This window comes from Barbus barbus (assembly GCF_936440315.1).
Source record: "Barbus barbus genome assembly, chromosome: 44".
Classification (NCBI taxonomy): domain Eukaryota; kingdom Metazoa; phylum Chordata; class Actinopteri; order Cypriniformes; family Cyprinidae; genus Barbus; species Barbus barbus.
The window spans coordinates 10,069,787-10,086,532 of NC_136722.1; the positions used below are offsets into that span (position 1 = coordinate 10,069,787).

Below are 16,746 nucleotides of genomic sequence, written 5' to 3' on the forward strand. Positions count from 1 at the left end.
TAAAGTATGGAGTACCACAAGGATCTGTCCTAGGTCCTCTGCTATTTTCAATATACATGTTGCCCCTTGGTAATATTATTAGAAAATACGGGATTAGTTTTCATTGTTATGCTGATGATACTCAACTATATATCTCAACAAGACCAGATGAAACTTCTCAACTATCTAAGCTAATAGATTGTGTAAAAAATTTAAAAGATTGGATGACCAATAATTTCCTCCTATTAAATTCAGATAAGACAGAGATATTACTTATTGGACCAAAAAACTGTACACAGAATCTCTTGGATTACAATTTACAACTAGACTGATATACTGTTATGTCCTCTAAAGTCAAAAATCTGGGTGTTATATTAGACAGCAACTTGTCCTTTGAAAATCATGTCCCATGTTACAAAAACAGCATTATTCCATCTTAGAAACATTGCCAAGCTTTGAAACATGCTACCTGTTTCTGATGCAGAAAAGCTAGTTCATGCATTCATAACCTATAGACTGGACTATTGTAATGCACTGCTAGGTGGTTGTCCTGCATCTTCAATAAACAAGCTACAGATAGTCCAAAATGCTGCGGTAGAGTTCTTACCAGGTCAAGAAAATATGATCATATTATCCCAATTTTACAGTTATAACCCAGTGAGATTTTTGTATGCACATATCAGACAACAGATTGCTCCACAGTGCTCCATTTCCAAGATGCTTCAAGAGACCTACCTACAAAGCTACAGTACTGTGAAATATATATATATATATATACATATATATATATATGTATTTTCTGCAGATTTGTTGGAGTTTGATAGCATAACGAGCTTGAAGGCATAATGATCACCTCCAGATGTTACCTGCAACACTGTCTGAATAACATGAAAGTTCTTGCCTGTCTCAACCTCTCCAGGTTCTCATCTCTTCGTTTTCTCAGGGCATTACCTTAAAAGGTAGAGAATTTGCTGGAGGAAGGCTGACATGAAACATTAAACCGGTGATAAATAAAGAAATCAAAAGATGACGGAATGAGAACATTTGGTTTGAATTTGGCCCAAGAGGGATTAAAGACAAATTCTGATGCCCCCTTTTTCCTCTCATTTTCTGCTCCTCTTGCTTTCTCTTTCTTAGATAAATGGCCACAAGACCTTGTTAAAACCTACAACCAGAAAGTTTGAGTGTAGGAAAAAGATGCCATTATTCTTGACACACACCTGTGAGATGATCGATTTTCGATTTGCCCAAAAACATCTTGGATACCAAAATTCAAAACTTCAGGCAGTTTTTGGTCAGAATGATCTGCAAATTGGACCAAACTTCACGCAGACAGTCAAAAAAGACTAGTCTGACCATACGTGCATGCAGAATTTAGCAGACTGCATTGGTTTTTATGGGTCTGTTTCAAATTAACAGTCGTCTGTAAACTGGTCAGTCACGCTGCACAATAATCCGCTTGCTGTTTTAACAGACTGGCACTGAGACACACACAGCTGCATGCATATGAGCTTAGAAGTGTGTGTGCGTGTAGGTACGGATACAGAGATTCAGATCTGGATATGTGCACAACTGTTAAAAAAATCTCATTAAATCACTTTAATTAAATTAACGGCTGGATTTTCAACACACAGACACTTGTGTTACATAAAAATACAAATTCAAATGATCTTTGAATTTGAATGGTAAAAGACTACAAAACTGTTGCGGTGAGAAATTGATTAATGGTAAGTTCGCTATATGGTGAAAAGCTATAATATATCTAATGTGACATTTCATGTAGTTCTTCAGTAAAATACTGTTAAATTTACCATGGCATCTTATAATTAACAGTGGAAAACCATAAACTGAAAAATTTTGACCCAGAATTCTCTGTGTAAAGGTCCTTGCACACGGAGTCCAAAATTTTCATCCAACATTTTCGCATGTTAAAAAATAAATATGACCTCGTGTTGTGTCAGTCACGTTTACACACTGTCTCCGAAACCTTTGTCCGTCATTAAAAAAATTCGGATCAGGTTTGATTTTCTGCGTTTTCGCATCCGTAGCATGCATTTTGATAGGAAAAGATGAGGAATACGAAAAACTTGAAAAACGCACGTAAAACTTTCGTACTCAGTGTGCAATGACCTTAACACTTCACATTTGAAGAGCACTTATGTACATTTGGGTTTTAATGTTTATTGCATTATCTCAGTGTCATTTGTGTTCCCATGATGCCGTTTTGTATTTGAGTGAATTAAATTTGACATGTTTTATATATATATATATATATATATATATATATATATATATATATACTGTATATATATATATATATATATATATATATATATATATATATATATATATATATATATATATATATATATATATATTAGTATTTATCTCAACTTTTGGAAAAGCTACCTGTGATGAACTTTGATTTATCATGTGACTTTTTCTTTTATTCAGTATATTATGAAGGTAAACAACAGATTTCAGTAATTTGGTATTTTAACATAATTTCAGTGAATGAAATACATTTTCACTCTGCTGCAGTCCATTCACTGTATGTTTTTGGCCTAAAGTTTCAACAGAAAGTTACGACAATGATCAAGACTCGTTCTTCCTCTCTATCTGACACAGACACACACAGAAATAGTGTGTTTGAACAGGTGCAGGGCTTATTTCATTAGTCTGTTAAATCTGTCTGAGTGCTTGAACTGAGAAGGCCTGATCATGTGTTTCTGTGTATGTGTGTTTACTCATTCACATGTGTGTGTATGTGTACTTCAATTTAAGCTTTGGATGAAAGCATAATGGATCTCTTGTCACCTGACAATTACAATAGCAACAACTGTGGTCAAAACATCAGCGTGTGTGTTTGAGCATGGTCTTCATCATATGTGTGTTCTGGCTACAAATCAAGCTTGAATTATTTGAATTACTAAACCAAACACAATTAGATTAGGAGATTTGCAGGCAATCCTCCCAACTGGATTTATTTCCATATTTATACAGTATGCCATTTAGCCTGTCATGCCTGACAAAGATGAATCAATAAACCATTAACCACGTGTCTTATTTAACAAATAATTATGTCCTAAATTTTCATTGGCATATTGATTTACGCTCAGGTTTCATGCACACAAGGACCATTGTTTATGAACATCCACTGCTGTGTGTTGATATGAAATGGTTCCTTTTTTCATAGCGGGGAAGATAGAAGGAGCAGAAAGACTCTCATGTGACATGAAAGTGCTCCGTTTAGGATTTCCTGGTTTTTAATTGGATGACGTGAGATTAAAGTCATATGCTCTATCAAGTTTCAAGATATTCGGATCATATCACTCAGATACATTTACAGACCAGCATATACGTACAAACAAATAATTCCATAAATATAGTAAACTTTGGTGTCACATTACAGCATTAGAGGAACAAAATACAATGCTTTAAAATGTTTTAAGAGCTATTATTTAACTGCTATCTACATTGTCTGAAAAGTATAGTCTTTAATGCATTAATCACATGCTTCAGTCTTGACCTTAATAATTCTGATAATTGAAATCACACAAAAGTGTAATTTTTCTTCACATACTCTACTGAAATAATATTCTGATGAATTTGGCAAAAACAGCAGTCTCCATAATGGTTCATTATTTTCTGACAGTTAAACACCTTATTCCACTAATATTTTTTTGCAAATATACATATATTAAATTCTTCAGGTCTTATTTTACGTCCTTTTCGTGCAAAGTGCCTGCTGTGTTTTTACAGATACACAATATGAGCTGGGCGTCAAACCTATGATCCGTGTCGATCACATGGTAAAGCATGTGAGAACTTGCACAAAACTTGAAGCCTTGATAGCTGTTATGCAATAACCTCTTGAAGCTGTTCACAAAAACACAACTCTGGTGTAAAGTCTGTTACAGTTTCTTGCTGATTTTACTTTTCTTGACTTGTTACATGTGTTTCTATTGATCAAATTTTTACCTAAACTAGAGGACAACCCAACACCAAACACTTGCACAGTCACACATTTGTGTGACTAACATACAAAGCTTATAGTAATAAAAAGTGCTGTACTTTTAATGTATCTTGACTTCTCTGTAAACTGCCACAATGACAAACGCTGACACTGTTTCTGTGAACTTGTTCTCGCTTTCTTGCCAGAGAACAGATAATAGTTTCTATCTTTTGTATTCCTTCTCGCTCTCTCGTGTGTACGTATACAACTGTAAGTCATCACACAACATACTTTAATCCACTTAGACACAGACATATGACACAAACAATAGCCTTTCAACTTCTAACTTTGCACGCATGCTCTTGAAAGCGACACAAAATGTTATTAAGAGCCTTAAAACAAAAATCAAACAAAATACAGTAAGTAAAGTCCTTCACTTCCTGGAACTTCTACAACTTCCCTTAAGGGCTCTTATGGCAGTGTCTAAAGCTCTAATCAAATGCATATTAGCTGTGTGAGTTGGTCAAAGCCAGACCGGGGATTACCACAGACAAAAGTCTGGGGCTACCTTGTTAAATTTGGGGAAACACACAGAGAAAATGAAAGCCTTGCGATCTAATTTCCATTACATCACTGCCAAACAAACAGAGATTAGAGGGGATTATGGGAGGAAAAGGAACGAGGAAAAAGACTTTGCTTTCTATTCAGCGCTTCCACCAATTATGCTTCAATCCTGATCCAATCCCCCTGAAATTAGGCCTGGGGGACAAAGACAGACATGAAAGGATTGGAATGGGGTGACCGGGGTGGGGGTGACTCTAACTGTGAAGAGCACAGGGACCCCTGGAGACGGCCGAACAGAAGACTGGAGGCCGAGAAGGGACCTGTTATTTAAATAATGCCCTCAGTTCGTTCTTTCTTCTGAGCATGCCAAAAAATAAAAAATGGCAACATGTGGGGATTACAGAGGATTATAATACATATTACATATACATATACATATTTTCAAAATCAAGTAGTTAGTGGGCTGTTTGAACAAGTAGGGAGGCACTCTATACTTATGCTTGTTTAGGGTCGTGTGTTGTTAAGTATGATATATATCGGAATCACATCGGTTACTGGCCGATATTAGGGATTTTCATTTATTGGTATGAATTGATACTGGATATTTCTAAGTTGATATTGTACATATAATTGCTCATGCTCATTTCTCCTATTTTTAAGTTTAGGTTAATCTTTAAAACATCAATAATTTAACAACACTGTTAAATCTTTAGCAAACCTAAAAATGAATATCCAGATTTTAAATGATATATTATCGGCACATATTTGGTGCCTAAATTTACTTATAGGATTAATATGCTATATATATATATATATATATATATATATATATATATATATATATATATATATATAATGTTTGATTTTAAAATTTGTTTACATTAATAATAAATATATTTTTTTACATAAATTAATACTTTTATTCAGCAAGGATGCATTACATTGATCGAAAGTTACAGTAAGAACATTTATGTTACAAATTATTTATTTCAAATAAATGCTGTTCTTTTACACTTTCTATTCATCCAAGAATCTTGACAAAATGTATAATGGTTTCCATAAAAATATTAAGCAGCACAACAGTTTCATCAACAGGGATCATGTGACACTGAAGCAATGGTTGCTTAAAAATAAAAGCTTTGCTATCACAGGAAGAAATTACATTTTAAAATACATTTAAACAGAAAACAAAAATAATACTGTTTCATTAATCAAATAAATCCAGCCTTGGTGAGCATAAAATACTTCTTTCAAAACATTTAAAAATCTTACTAAACCCCAAACGTTTGAACAGTAGCATAGCTAGACTAGTGAACCTCACAAGTCAGTTTTTTTTATCCAGACCCATGCTTAACAAAACCAAGCTAACCAGAGCTCTTAGCTGCACCAAACTCCAAATATTATTACATATTCTCTTTTATTTACTGCTCTGCTTGAGTAATATGTATCTGTTCTGACTCACAACATGGAAGTCTGAAGTATTTAGATCACAATTATACATTTCACAATATGAGCACCAAATCCAGTTTTAGGAGAAGATTTCTCCATTAAGCCTTCTTTCTTAACAAAAATGTCCACACTAGGTTGGCACTCACCCTTGCGTCTCCATTGCTTGGCCGGGCTCCATGACTGAAGGCGTGCGCTGGATCTTTGTGGTACACTTTTAGGCAGGAGTGATCTGTGATGCTCCTGTGTTGGGAAAAATCCACATCGGTTACATATACAGACCAAATGTCACCATCTGAACGAGGTCGGCCATGGTGCCTTGAAGGTCGGCCCCGCAGCTCTGCCACAACGGGGTGCACTAGGGCTGACGAGATGTCAACACGTGAGAGCGGAGAGTGACAGCGAGAAAAGTCAAAGGAATCGCGAGAATGAAGCGATTCACTGAGAGACACAGGCGAACTGGAGCGAGAAACTGGAGATGGAGGTGAGAAGGTACGACTCTCCGAGACAATATCCATGTCTGAGATTTCCGTTAATGTCCAGACTTCAATTCTCTGTAGGTCCAAGAATGATTTACTAATACAGCATCGAGTGAAAACATTAAGTGTCTACTAAGTAACCAAGCTTGTCTATATATGTTTTTAAGTCTCTGTCTACCAGGATCGCTCATAATGTGTTTGCGTATGAAACCTAGCTGTGTAAAGCGACGTGAGCATTTTTCTTATGAAGTCTGATATGTGGTCATGTGGCTGTAATTCAGATTTACAGCCTTGATAGAAAAGGAGTCGTATCAAAGTGCAAGTTACATCACCATGGAAATGTAAAGAGACGGACTGCTTCTCTGTCTACACAGGACAATATGATTATGAGTCACTTGATAATTTCATCAGATCTGAGGAAACAAAGTCAATGATTAAATTTGGCTTTGATTGGTTGGTTCTTTAAAGACACCATGAAATCGTTTGATGGTCAAATGATTCTTTCCTCTACTGACGTATTTACTGAGCTGAAACTGTATGTTTTGGTGGGAGGAACTGAAGGGCTGATATGCTTTTAATATTTTACTTAGCAAGGATGCATTAAATTAATGGTAAGTGACAAAAAATAACAGTAAAGATATTTATAATATTAAAAAAGATTTATATTTAAATAAATGCTAAACTGGAAAATTAAAACCACTTTTTCAACATTGATGATAATATAAAATAGTTTAATGAACAAATCAGCATATTAGAATGATTTCTGAAAGATCACGTGACGCTGAAAACTGGAGTAATGGCTGCTGAAAATTTTGCTTTGCCATCACAGGAATAAATAGCTTTTTAAAATATATTTGAATGGAAAACAGTTATTTTAAATTGTAATAATATTTCACAAATAAATATTTTTATTGCATTTTGATCAAATAAATGCAGCCTTGGTGAGCAAAAAAGACTTATTTCAAATAAAAAAAAATTTAATTAGCAACTTTTGAACTGTAGTGTATAATTTTGTCAACTTTTAGCTGTATACTAGCACCAGTGTTGGGTGTAACGCGTTACTAAGTAACGCGTTACTGTAATTAAATTACTTATCCACTGAAAAAGTAAAGTAAGGGATTACTGTTCATTTTTAGGTAATTTAATTACAGTTACTTATAAAGTACTTGCGTTACATACAGTAAATAATTTCAACAGTTCTAAAAGCAATATTGAATTTGAAATCTAAATGTACCGTCTAAAGATATTGAATGCAGCGGCTTTAACCCTCCGCGTGCGGGTGCGTTCACTTTCAGATTTTCCTGATTCACAGAGAAACCTTAAATACTCAAATCAGGGCCGGCACCAAGAGGGGGCATTCGCGGGCAGAGTTACGGTGCCCCCACTTTCCATCCTCTCCCCTTCTTGCTGAACGTGATCGTTTCGAAAGCGAAAGTGAAACCGGTAAAACAGTGCACATAAGAAAGCGATTGCACGCTTTAGCGAGCGTCAGAAACTGCACGCAATCACAGATTGCACGCTTCCCATCCCACCCCGAACCCCCACCACCACCACTCGCCACACACAAAACGTGATTTGTGCCCCCCCCCCCCAGAAATTCAAATGCACCTCTGATGGAGGTGCCCTGGCGCCGGCTCTGACTCAGATACATATAAGACTAAAATCAATAGAATCTAAAAATCTTGAAGTGTCTACTTGAACGAATTCAAATTAAAAACTAATGTTTCTGATTATGCAATCCGTATGAAACTAAAGCAAGGTACAGTCTTTCCCGTGTCTGAGCTCATTATATGCAGTCACCTGCGCGCATATGCCCTCACCTAGATACAAAAAAAAAGTAAAATATTAAGAAAAAAAAAAATCATCTAATATTCATCATTTTTGAAAGAAGACCTGCTATGAGAAATTTACCTCATAAGAACAGCGCGATCTGACATTATGCAGCAGAGAAGATCATTTCTGTAATTTATTCTTTCCTACATTAGTTAACGTGTTATTTTGACATAAACCTGTACAGATTTTACTAGTTGGGCTTTTCCTGAACATCTTGCCAAACTGAAATGTATTGTTTAACTTTTAAGCCTTTTTGTTATTCAGATATTTTGCAGAGTATTTCTATTTGTTAACCAAAGGTGGTTACATTTTTTTCATAAAAATGTTTAAGTATTACAGTTGTTTTAAAGCTAAAAGGCTAAACTATTCTATGTTTGACTCGAATTGAAAGAATATAGAGTTTAATTTCTATTAAGGTTTATAGGGATTTTAAGATGTAGCCTAATTAGCGATTTGAATAATTAAGTTACTTATTGAGTAACTAAGTTACTTTTCAGATAGAGTAATTAGTAAAGTAATTTAAATACAATATTGATGAAGTAATTAGTAACTGTAATTAATTACTTTTTGAAAGTAACTTACCCAACACTGACTAGCACATAGACATGGACTAAAAGTCACAAAACTCCAGTTCTCATTACATGTGGCCTTTGAAATGTGAATGTGTTGTGGTTTACTCATAATTCTGTAAATAGGTAGAGCGATACGGTAGGGAAAGGAATGTACACATAAGTGTTTGTAGACTGAGGGTGGAGGGAAAGACGAAAGACCAGAGAATGAGAGCAAAAGATATGTGGGAGTGTTTGTTTGAAGTGTGACATAACTGTTATGTTAACATTAGCTGTGCTGGTGGGTAATGTGTGACAGACAGTCGGGTTTATTGGTTTAAAGTCAGAGAAACAAATGCTGTGAGGTATGAGACAGTAATTTGGTTCAAATGAAATCCAAATATAATGTTCTATTCTTGTGTATGTGTATGTGAGCAAGGGTGGCTTATTTACAGTCTAGACTGTTTCAAATAAATATTACTAAAGATTTTCACAGCTATAGTTCCATATAAGATAATAAATCTCCCACAAAATGAAAAGTCTGCCATCATTTATTCACTGTCATGCTGTACAACCCCATATGAAGTCTTAGTATCACAAATAAGATTTGAAAGCCATGGCAGACAGCATTTTCAGCAAATGAAGCTTAAATTTCAATGTGTTCCTCACATAAAGCTATCATATGACAGAAGATTTGGAATATAATGCAGTTGTATGGACTACATTCATGACACATTTAGGCTTCTTTTGTTGTTTTGTCTTTTAATTTGGAAAAAAGCAGCATGACCATTCTGCTAAACATCTCATTTTATATTCCACAAGCAGAACATAAGATTGAGTAAATGATGACAGAACATTCATTTTCAACACTTTAACAACTGCACATTTCCTGTAAAACTAATACATGTGAGATTCAATTACTGAGTTGGTTCTCAAGGAAAAAGCAATTGAAAAGGAAATAGAGGTGCATTTGTACCTTGAAGGTCACTTCCTATGTCAAGTGATGTCATAGAACTAGAGGAAGCAGGCCATGTGGAATGAGGAAGGAAGTTAGTAAGCTGTTGAAACTTTAAGGAGGCTGAAGCTCATGCACACACACTCACCTGACATCAGTGAGCTCATAGTACATGTTCCTGGTCTCGTCTTTCACATAAATGGCGGTGCTGGGCGACTCCAGCATCTTCATGTTGAGCTGATGAGGAAAGGCACTAACGAACAGAGCTCTGATTGTATCTACACTTGTTATCTCATTAGGCATGCGTATCTGCTTTGTGTCATCTCCATACTGCAGATACAACACCCCTGAAAAAAAAAAAACAGAGAGAAGAAACAGGGTGAGAAAAGTTCAAGACGTTATTCGAGCATTCGAGCAGCTACTTGCAACTATGCAACTGAAATTGTGTAGACTTTTGTCCTAATAAAAATGAAAAACCACACTTAAAATTACTTTGACTTTAGGCATAATGTACAGTAAGAACAATGCTAAAATGATATTTAACAGTGTTATTAAGATAATTAAACAACTGTAATATCAGATGATATTTGATATGGCACTGATGCATCATGTATTTGTACATATCGATTAGCCAATTATCTCTTCCTGCATGATACTCTATGAGGGATCCACCCAGTTGTATGTGTGGGTGTGTATTGTGTAAAATCTGGTGGGAAGAGCATGTGACTGAGCGAGAGCAGTAGGGTGTGGTAGAATGTTCTGGGACGGATGGAGGGAGTTTTATGTTTTGTCACTTGTTCACAAGGGACTATATGAATGCATATAAGTGAAATGTGTAAAACATTATAATTTGACAGACAGACCGACATGGATGGATGGATGGATGGATGGATTGATAGATAGTGATTTTGAACAAAAGATAGATAGTGTTTTTGACAAAAATCACTCAAAAAGAAGTGAAGTGAAGTGAAGTGAAGTGACATTCAGCCAAGTATGGTGACCCATACTCGGAATTCGTGCTCTGCATTTAACCCATCCAACGTGCACACACACAGCAGTGAACACACACACACCGTGAACACACACCCGGAGCAGTGGGCAGCCATTTATGCTGCGGCGCCCGGGGAGCAGCTGAGGGTTCGGTGCCTTGCTCAAGGGCACCTCAGTCGTGGTATTGAGGGTGGAGAGAGCGCTGGACATTCACTCCCCCCACCTACAATTCCTGCCGGCCGGGGACTCGAACCCGCAACCTTCGGATTACAAGGCCGACTCTCTAACCATTAGGCCACGACTTCCAAGAAGAGAGATCACAACAAATAAGTGGAGAAAATTGACTCCACCAAACTCCCACATAATTGCATCAACTCCTGAATAAATGAGAATGTGAGCATTTGCTGTACACTGTTAAACATTTATGTAATTTATACAGTTATTTACTGTGTATCACCCAGTATAATACTGCAAATTCCCTTTACAGTAAATAACTGTAATGCCCTTTGCATCATGGGAATTTTCGTTAGACCCCACATACAGAGACTTACTGTATTTTCTAAAATTGTTGTATACTACTGTATTTGTATACTCTTTGGCGCATTCTACTGAGGTGTTTTATTTTCCTTATTTCTTACATTTAGATTGACACGGGTTTTGCCCAGGAATGAACCCGCGAGAGTGGAAGAGTTCCGGAGAACATCTGCACTGTGTGTCGATGCACCTAGAATAAGACCAGCAAGCAAGGTAAAAATACATGTAGGCCTACGTTTGTCTGTGTGTTTGTGTCAGATTTTTGCACACCAGTTTAACCTACCTAGTAACATTTACTCGTCAACATGGCGGTAACAAACTTTATTATGGTAAACTGCACTGTCGTTTCAAACGACTGTCAGCTTATTGAATTAAGTTACCGAATTAAAATGATTTTTAACGAGCAACGCTTATCTTATATAACTAATGTGAAATTATTATATTAACCAATATGAAATTTTGTTCTGTTGTTAGTAGTTAATGTTTGCCAGTAGCCTATTGAGAAAATAAAATAGTATGTTAGTTAGGTTAAACAGTTTTTATAACAAGTTTTATAGCTAGCTGCCTTTCTAGTTTTATAATTAGTTTGTTATAGTTTTTAATGGAATTTAAAATTGACTGCCTTTTTTTGTATTTGTGTTTTAAAAGCAACTGCAATGAAGCAAGATTCAAGATTCAAGATTCAAGAGTTTTATTCGTCACATACACAATTATACAGAGTATAACCAGCAGTGAAATGTAGGTCAGGTCCGCTCCAAGGACAGTGCAATTATAAAGTATACAAATATTAAGAGAAGAAAAGTAGAAAAAAATAAAATAAAATAAAAAGAATAAAATAAAAAGATAGATAAAAAATATAAATATAAATGTGCAGGTCAGTATGTTGTTGACTTAAATAGTACTAAGAGGAATGTGCAAAATAATGTGCAAAAAAGTTGTACAGGGTATATAATAGCAGCAATATGAGGTAGAGAAAATTATGAATAGCTTATTGATATAGTGATATTTACATGGAGTCAAGTGATGTTATGACACAGAGTTAGAGTTTAGGAGCCTGATGGCCTGGGGGAAGAAGCTCCTCCTAAGTCTCTCAGTTTTTGCCATCAGGCTACGGAAGCGCTTACCAGATGGAAGCAAAGTGAATAGCTGGTTACCAGGGTGATTTGAGTCCTTGATGATTTTAACAGCTCTATTTTTGCAGCGTTTGAGGTAGATGTCCTGCAGAGAGGGGAGAGCAGACCCTGAGATGCGCTCAGCTAAGCGCACAACTCTCTGTAGTGCTTTGCAGTCCTGATTGGAGCTGTTTCCATACCACACTGAGATGCACTGAGTCAATACACTTTCTATGGTCCCTGAATAGAAAGTTTTCAGGATTGCTGGTGAGACCCTGAATTTCCTCAGCTGTCGCAGATGGTACAGTCTTTGCCTGGCTTTCTTTACCTGAGTTTGGATGTGTGTAGTCCAAGTCAGGTTCTCGGAGATGTTTACACCGAGGTACTTGAAGCTACTCACCCTCTCCACAGGGGTCCCACTGATCATAAGAGGTGTGTAGGGCTGCTGCTGTCTCTTCCTGAAGTCCATGATCAGCTCTTTAGTTTTGCTCACATTCAGAGAGAGACAGTTGTCCTGGCACCATGATGTGAGTCTCTCTACCTCGTCCAAGTATGCGGTCTCATCGTTGTTGGAGATGAGGCCCAGAACCACAGTATCATCAGCGAATTTGACAATAGATGTGGAGCTGTGAGAGGACACGCAGTCATGCGTGTAGAGAGAGTAGAGCAGGGGACTCAGGACACAGCCCTGTGGGGCTCCTATGTTCAGAGTGATGGAGTTTGAGGTGAACTGGCCAACTTTCACCACTTGAGGTCTGCCGGTGAGGAAGTCTTGAATCCAGTCACAGAGTGAGGAGTTTAGGCCGAGGTCTGTGAGTTTAGATGCCAGTTTGATGGGGACTATAGTGTTGAAAGCTGAGCTATAGTCAATGAATAGCAGCCTTACATAATTTCCATTGTTGCTATCCAAGTGTGTGAGGGAAGAGTGGAGAACGTGAGAAATGGCATCGTCCGTGGATCTGTTTGGGCGATAGGCAAACTGAAGAGGGTCCAGGGTATCAGGGATGGAGGAGCAAATGTGGCTCTTTACAAGTCTCTCAAAAACCTTCATGACTATAGATGTGAGGGCAACTGGGCGATAGTCATTCAGGCAAGAGGGTTTATTGTTCTTTGGCACAGGGATAATGATGGATTTTTTGAATGAGGTGGGAACCACGGCGGTAGCAAGGGACTCATTAAAGATAGAAGTGAACAAACCAGCGAGCTGATCGGCGCAGGACCTCAGAACACGGCCGGTTATCCCATCAGGTCCGGCTGTTTTCCTGACGTTCACTTTCTTTAGCGCCCTCCGAACCTCATCCTCCGACACGGTGATTACAGGATCATCGCTGCTCTGCCTGCTGCTTCCAGACGCGCTGGTCGGCAGAAACGCGCCACCGCCGTTGCCATCGAAGCGGCCGTAGAAGATGTTTAACTCGTCGGCCAGCAACGGATCTGCTCTCACCTCCGCGGAGGATTTGTTTCCGAAGTCACAGATGGTCCTCAGTCCCTGCCACATCCGTCGAGAGTCGTTGAGCTGGAAATGAGACTCAATTCTCTCTCTGTATCTGTGTTTGGCGGCTCTTACTGCGCGTCGGAGAGCATAGCACGATGCTTTGTACTCGCTCGTATTCCCAGACAGAAGAGCCTCATTGTAAGCGGCGGTGCGTGTGTTAACCGCGGCACGGATTGTTCTGTCCACCCACGGTTTCTGATTGGAGAATGTCCTTATCGTTATTGTTTCTGTAGCTTGCTCGGTTAGCGTGTTTACGAAGCTTACGAAGCTTAAAGCATCAAGAAAGACATGAGCATGCCAGCCACCTTTAGACTGATAATTCACGGTAAGAGAACAACTATGGTTTGTGTATTCTAAATGAGGTTTTCCTTTTAAAAGTGTGCCATTTCTACTTATTGTTTTTCAGAAAAGACATTTCTATCACTAACAAAGTGGATGGTGATCAAAGGTGGTGGCCATATTTTGGAACAGCACCTGGGTTTTGCAGATGGCTATGTATTTTTTTCCCCATTACCGTATTGACCTGAATATAAGACAATGTTTTTTTTTCTTAGAACTACATCTGAAAAAATGCGGTTGTCTTATATTCAGGGTCTAGACTTTGACATGTCAATAATACACCCAGAACAATAGGTGGCGACAAATAGGCGTAAAACGAGTGTGCCATGAAATACGTAATGTAATGTGTTATAATAATGTTAGAAGATCGCAAGTGAAAACAAAACAAAAAGAAAAGCTTACAGCGGCATAACTAGTGACTGTCATGTTAGCCTGACGGGGACAAACTTCCTCTGTAAGTGATTTTAAAATGTAAGACAGTGGCCTACCCAGATTTGAAGGCTACAATAAGATTTAACTTCTACTGTTAATAAATGTTTGCTAGGCTACATTGAGATGGATTGTTATATAATTCAGATAGGCTGCCTGTTATTTTTTATGGTACATCAAAAAGTGTATATTTTAAATGTGATTGTTGGTACATTTTACCAGTATTTACCATACTTTCAAAACAAAAAAAAATAAATAAATAAATAAATGCAATATTATTTGGTCTTCAAATGCCTTTTCCAAAAGGTACATCTTGAAAAAGGGGGGTCGTCTTATAATCAGGGTCAATACGGTATGTTTCTGTTGCCTAAAGGTTCTTTGTGAGGATAAATCCAGAGGATACAACATAATGCACTGCAAAACATCCTAAGACAGGAGAAATGGTGAAGATGCACTGTTCCAGCATCGGAAGACTATATTTTTAAGTGTTATACATGCAATGTTTTAAATAAAGAATTTGATATTTTGTAATTATTGTGTCTGTTTTAATTGAATGCCAGTAGTACCTATGTACAGTAGAGTAAAAATCTAATGAAATCTATATTAAAATGAATAAATTACTGATGTATTGGATTTTTTAAAGTAATTTACTGTAAAACAGTACAGTTTGCAACTGAAAATAAAATACAGTTTGCAACTGTAAATCTGAACTTACAGTATGTTACTGTAAAAACCCTTTGAAATGTCTAACAGTGTACTTGTAAACAGGCCGTGTTGATATCTGGGAAAACCAGCCTGCAAACCTCCAGTGGTTACTACGAAACTGTCAATCAAATAGAAACCAAACACAGAAACGAGACTACAGCTCTCGCTCACTGCATGTATCTAACTTTCACTCCTTCAAATGCTACACTTCTGCTCTGTACAATCATTCATGTAGCCAAACCAGATCTGCATGTTGATTAAAGAAAGCATGTTGGATGTTTAAATCCTAGTAAAGAAAAGCAGATCTATTTTTGTACTTTAAGAATTCTGGCTTAAGCCACATGAAGTGTTGCCTGTATCCTTCATGGAGATGAAAGCAGCTCATTGAAAACATTTGAAAATGGATCAGATGGTGTGCGATAACATCATAATTGTTGTAACTCAGTTTGCAAAGACCAAAAAAAGGAGGATTTTCTATATATCGGAACTGAGAATGAATTGTGACTTCATGAATCACATCAAATTGTGAGATCCCAAATGTTTCCCACTCCTACTTTAAACACACTTTTTTCATTCAGTGCTGTTTTTTCATTCAACTCACTTTGGTTTGGAACAGTTTCTGAAACGCTACCCTACAATTTCACTCTAATGACCAACATTAATAACTAATTACCTAGCATCAAACAATCAACAGCATATAATTCAGATGAGCACCTTGGGCAAAATGTCAAGCCACATCTGAATGACTGCTTTCATCACAGTCACTCTCAGCCAAACTTGAAAACCTTCAGAAGCAAAAGCTTCTAATTGTATGAATTTTAATACAACCACATGAGGCATTTCAATCCTCCATTCATACTGCGGAAAAAAAATAATTAATTCTAATTACAAATGTATTCTTATATCATCCCACTGTCTTATTGTCCAACAGAAGACATAAGTAAGATTTCAGTGACCTCTCACCTTTTGAGAAATTACAGAAAAGTATTTTTTTTGTTCATTTTCTCCATAAGGATCAGTGTTATTTTAGTATTATTTATATACTATTATATTATGTATTAATATTTTTATTTAGCTTTCTTTTTTTCAGATTAAATTTTAGTTACAATTTTTGCATTTTTGTTATGTTCTTTTGCCATTTTTTATATTTCTACTTAGCTTTAGTTTCTTTTTATTTCAGTTATACTAATTTTAGTAGTTCAGCTTAAACTTAAATTTTATTTAAATTTTTATTTAAATTCTCATTTTCATTTGTTTGCATATAGAAATCTAACTTTATATATATTTTTTTGTTTCAGCTTTATTTTAAATATTAAAAAATGACTTTTAATAGTTTTATCTAACAATAAAAAAAGGGTAAATGATAACGATTTTAAAAATTCA

The 16,746-nt window shown here is 36.6% G+C and overlaps 1 protein-coding gene across 4 annotated transcripts in view; it reads right to left on the reverse strand.

Annotated features, from left to right (window-relative positions):
• LOC306863030 (sickle tail protein homolog) overlaps positions 1-16,746 on the reverse strand; it is a 62,684-nt gene that overhangs the window by 24,680 nt on the left and 21,258 nt on the right. For all 4 annotated transcript variants that reach the window (XM_079406182.1, XM_079406179.1, XM_079406181.1 and 1 more), the window contains exons 3-4: positions 9,908-10,106; positions 6,094-6,187 (exon numbers count right to left, since the gene is read on the reverse strand). In XM_079406182.1, coding sequence (XP_079262308.1) covers positions 6,094-6,187; positions 9,908-10,106 — 293 coding nt within the window. The remainder of the gene's footprint in view (positions 1-6,093; positions 6,188-9,907; positions 10,107-16,746) is intronic.